We start from the raw sequence: 4,008 nt of genomic DNA on the forward strand, positions 1-4,008 counted from the left end.
GTGATTTTGTTATTCTGCACGGATCAGTGGTGCTCCGTCTGGTGGCAGGGGTCAGTTTTGGAGAGGTCAGCCTAGCAGGCCCACATATCCAGCACCGCCGCCTCCTCGGGGTGCTCCAGTTCGACCTTATTTCAGCGCCATGCCAGAGAGTTCCTACCGCACACCAACTATTCAGGGTTCCTCCAGTGGGTATTCAGGCTATCAGGGTCAGACTTCAGGTCAGCAGTCCTTCGTACCGAGAGGTTGTTTTGAGTACATGTATTTCATCCACGTGCGGAGGTTCTACCCTAGGCTTCGGTCCAAGGCAGTGCAACAAGGTTCTCAGCCTATGATTACAGAACCAGTAGCCGCACCAGCCGTCCGGCCGTCTAGAGGCGGAGAGCAGGTGGGTAGAAGTCGTCTTAGAGGTGGAGGCCAGGCAGGTGGAGGCCAATCGGGTGGCGCTCCAGCTAGATTCTATGCTTTCCCGTCTGCACTGGCCTCAGATGCCATGATCATAGATATTATTTTTGTCTACGGTTGGGATGCTTCGGTATTATTTGATCCAGGGTCTACCTATTCATATGTGTCATCTCTGTTTGCTCATTTCCTGGATGTTCCTCGTGAGTCATTAGGTACTCCTGTTTATGTATCCACTCCAGTGGGCGATTCTGTTGTTGTGGATTAGGTCTATCAGTCATGTATTGTTACCTTCTGTGGTTATGAGACTAGAGCGGATCTTCTGCTGCTTGATATGACCGACTTCGAGGTTATCTTGGACATGGACTGGTTATCTCCATATCACGCCATCCTTGATTGCCATGCCAAGACTGTTACCTTGGCGATGCCAGAATTGCCTAGAATGGAGTGGAAGGGTTCGTCTGTCAGCACACCTAGTCGGATCATCTCTTTTATGAAGGCTCGACACATGGTCGAGAAGGGTTATTTAGCTTATCTAGCTTATGTTCGGGACACTACCACAGAGACTCCGGTGATCGATTTAGTACATGTAGTCCAGAAGTTCTCCGATGTGTTTCCATCTGATCTTCTAGGCATGCCATCAGATCGTGATATCAATTTCTGCATTGATTTGGCTCCAGGTACCCAGCCTATATCTATCCCATCGTACCGTATGGCTCCAAAAAAGTTGAAAGAGTTGAAGGAACAACTTGAGAAGTTGCTAGCAAAGGGGTTCATCAGGCCAAGTGTATCACCTTGGGGTGCACCAGTATTATTTGTGAAGAAGAAAGATGGGACTATGCGGATGTGCATTGATTACCGCCAGTTGAACAAAGTTACCATCAAGAACAAGTACTCGTTGACGTAGATTGATGATTTCTTTGACCAGTTGGAGGGTGCCAGGGTGTTCTCTAAGATTGACTTGAGACGGGGTACCATTAGTTGAAGATTCGGGATTCGGATGTTTCGAAGACTGCTTTCCGGACTAAATATGGCCATTATGAGTTTCTACTGATGTCCTTCGGTCTAACTAATGCCCCAGTGGCGTTTATGGATTTGATGAACCAAGTGTTCAGGCCGTATATTGATTCGTTCGTCATTGTCTTCATTGATGACATTTTGATCTACCCGCGCAGCATGGAGGAGCACGAGCAGCATTTGAGATTGGTGCTTCAGACCTTGCGGGAACAGAAGCTATATGCTAAGTTCTTCAAGTGTGAGTTTTGGCTAGATTCGGTAGTATTCTTGGGGCATGTTGTATCAGGCGAGGGTATTAAGGTGGATCCCAAGAAGATTGAGGCAGTTCATAGTTGGCCTCGTCCTACTACGGCGACTGAGATCGGGAGCTTCTTGGGGTTAGCAGATTATTATCACCGGTTTGTTGAGGGCTTCTCATCTATTGCAGCACCTTTAACTAGATTGACCCAGAAGGGTGATCCATTCTGTTGGTCTGATGATTGTGAGGCGAGCTTCCAGAAGCTCAAGACAGCTTTGACTACGGCACCGGTTCTTGTGTTGCCTTCTGGTTCGGGGATGTATACTGTGTATTGTGATGCTTTACGCGTTGGTTTGGGTTGTGTATTGATGCATAAGGGGCGAGTTATTGCATATGCTTCACGTTAGCTGAAGCCCCATGAGAAGAATTATTCTGTACACGATTTGGAGTTAGCAACGATTGTTCATGCTCTTAAAATCTGGAGGCATTATTTTTATGGGGTATCCTGTGAGGTTTATACCGATCATCGTACCTTGCAACATTTATTCAATCAGAGGAATCTCAATTTGAGGCAGCGCAGGTGGCTTGAGTTATTGAAGGATTATGATATGACCATTCTTTATTATTCGGACAAGGCAAATGTAGTTGCGGATGCCTTGAGCAGAAAGGCGGAGTGTATGGGTAGCTTGGCATTCATATCAGCAGAGGAGAGACCCTTAACTTTGGGCATTCAGTCCTTGGCTAACAGACTTGTGAGGTTGGATATTTCAGAGCCCAGCCGAGTTCTTGCATGCGTCGTTGCCCAGTATTCACTATTGGAGCAGATCAAGGCTCGACAGTTTGAAGATCCGCACTTGTTGGTTCTCAGAGAGACGATACTACAGATGGTGCCAAGGAGGTTACTATCGGCGAGGATGGTGTTCTGCGACTCCAGGGTCGTCTATGAGTTCCTAATGTCTATGGCTTAAGGGAGAGGATTCTAGATAAAGCACACAGTTCTCGGTATTCATGGGTTTAGATGAAAAACCTAGGTTTTTGATAAAAATGTGATTTACCCACGAAAATGGTTATGAAATTTAGTGAAAATCATATACTTGAGTTCATGAGATTATGGGTAACAAATTTCTTCAAACATTTTTGGAATTCGGGTACGTAGGCCCGGGGGTGAATTTTAGGAATTCTTTAATCAGGGTTGGGAAATCACTTTAATAGTTAGATATGAACTTTTGAACATGTATTGACTATTATATATAACATTTGACTAGTTTTGAGTCGTTTGGCAACGAGTTGAGGGTTTAAAGCATAATTGTGGACCGGAAAGTAAGCTTTGAGACGAGGTAGGTCTCTTTTCTAACCTTGTAAGAGGGAATTAACCCCATAGGTGAATTGAACTAATATGTGCTTCTATTTGTGGGGGCTACGTACGTACGAGGTGACGAGAGTCCGTACATAGCTACTAATTATACATATGTCCGGGTAGTTTAGGACCTAAATCATGTTACACCTGTGATGTTTCCACCTTACTTGTAATTTAAGTGCCTAAATCATATTGGAACTTGATAAAGGAATTGTAAAAGGGTCGAATTTTATTTACTTGAGTTTTGGACGGGTTACTTGACCGTTCATGAGAATTTGTGTTTTCTTTGAATATTAGCCTTTTAATAATCTTTGAATCGGTTGTTTATAAAGTATTTCTTCTTCTTGTGGAGCGGGCCGAACGCCTCGGTAATAGAATAGATGCATCTATGGTTCGTGCCATTCGACTCTCGACAGTGCACAATTTATATATTTGTATGTTGGATCGGGTCATACGACTTCGGCATAATTCATGCGTAATAATTCTTGGAGCCCAATTGTAATTAATATTGTTTCATTGGCTTGAGAGATTTACTTGTTAAATGATGAAAATTAAATTTGGGATTTACTATTAGCGAGAGAATTGTTTATTATTTTCTGTTATTGAGTTTTTAGCTGTATTTATATAGCCCATGCTTAATTATAATTTTGGTATTTTATTGTTAGCCCATAGTAAGTGTCGAAGTCGACCCCTCGTCACTACTTCTTCGAGGTTAGACTAGATACTTACTAGGTACATGTTGTTTATGTACTCACGCTACACTTCTGCACTAATCGTGCACGATCTGAGGCATATGCATCTGGTTATCAGTACGGCGCACATCCTTGACTTCCACGAGACTTTGCGGTGAGCTGCCTTCCGAGCCCGTTCTGCAGCACCCGAAGTCTTTCTTTTGCTTTTACTATATGTCTATTTCACTTCAGACAGTAGCGTAGTATTTTTGTGTATTATACCAGGAGCTCATAGACTTGTGACACCTGGTCTTGGAGATCATGCT

General features: G+C 43.9%; 1 protein-coding gene across 1 annotated transcript; it reads left to right on the plus strand.

The window, feature by feature from the left end:
• Positions 1-256: 256 nt before the first annotated feature.
• On the plus strand, positions 257-667 carry LOC138898121 (uncharacterized). The gene has a single exon (XM_070184158.1). It carries the CDS (start codon positions 257-259, stop codon positions 665-667), a length of 411 nt encoding a protein of 136 aa, XP_070040259.1.
• Positions 668-4,008: the final 3,341 nt, after the last annotated feature.

Source organism: Nicotiana tomentosiformis, chromosome 8, assembly GCF_000390325.3.
Source record: "Nicotiana tomentosiformis chromosome 8, ASM39032v3, whole genome shotgun sequence".
Taxonomy (NCBI): Eukaryota; Viridiplantae; Streptophyta; class Magnoliopsida; order Solanales; family Solanaceae; genus Nicotiana; species Nicotiana tomentosiformis.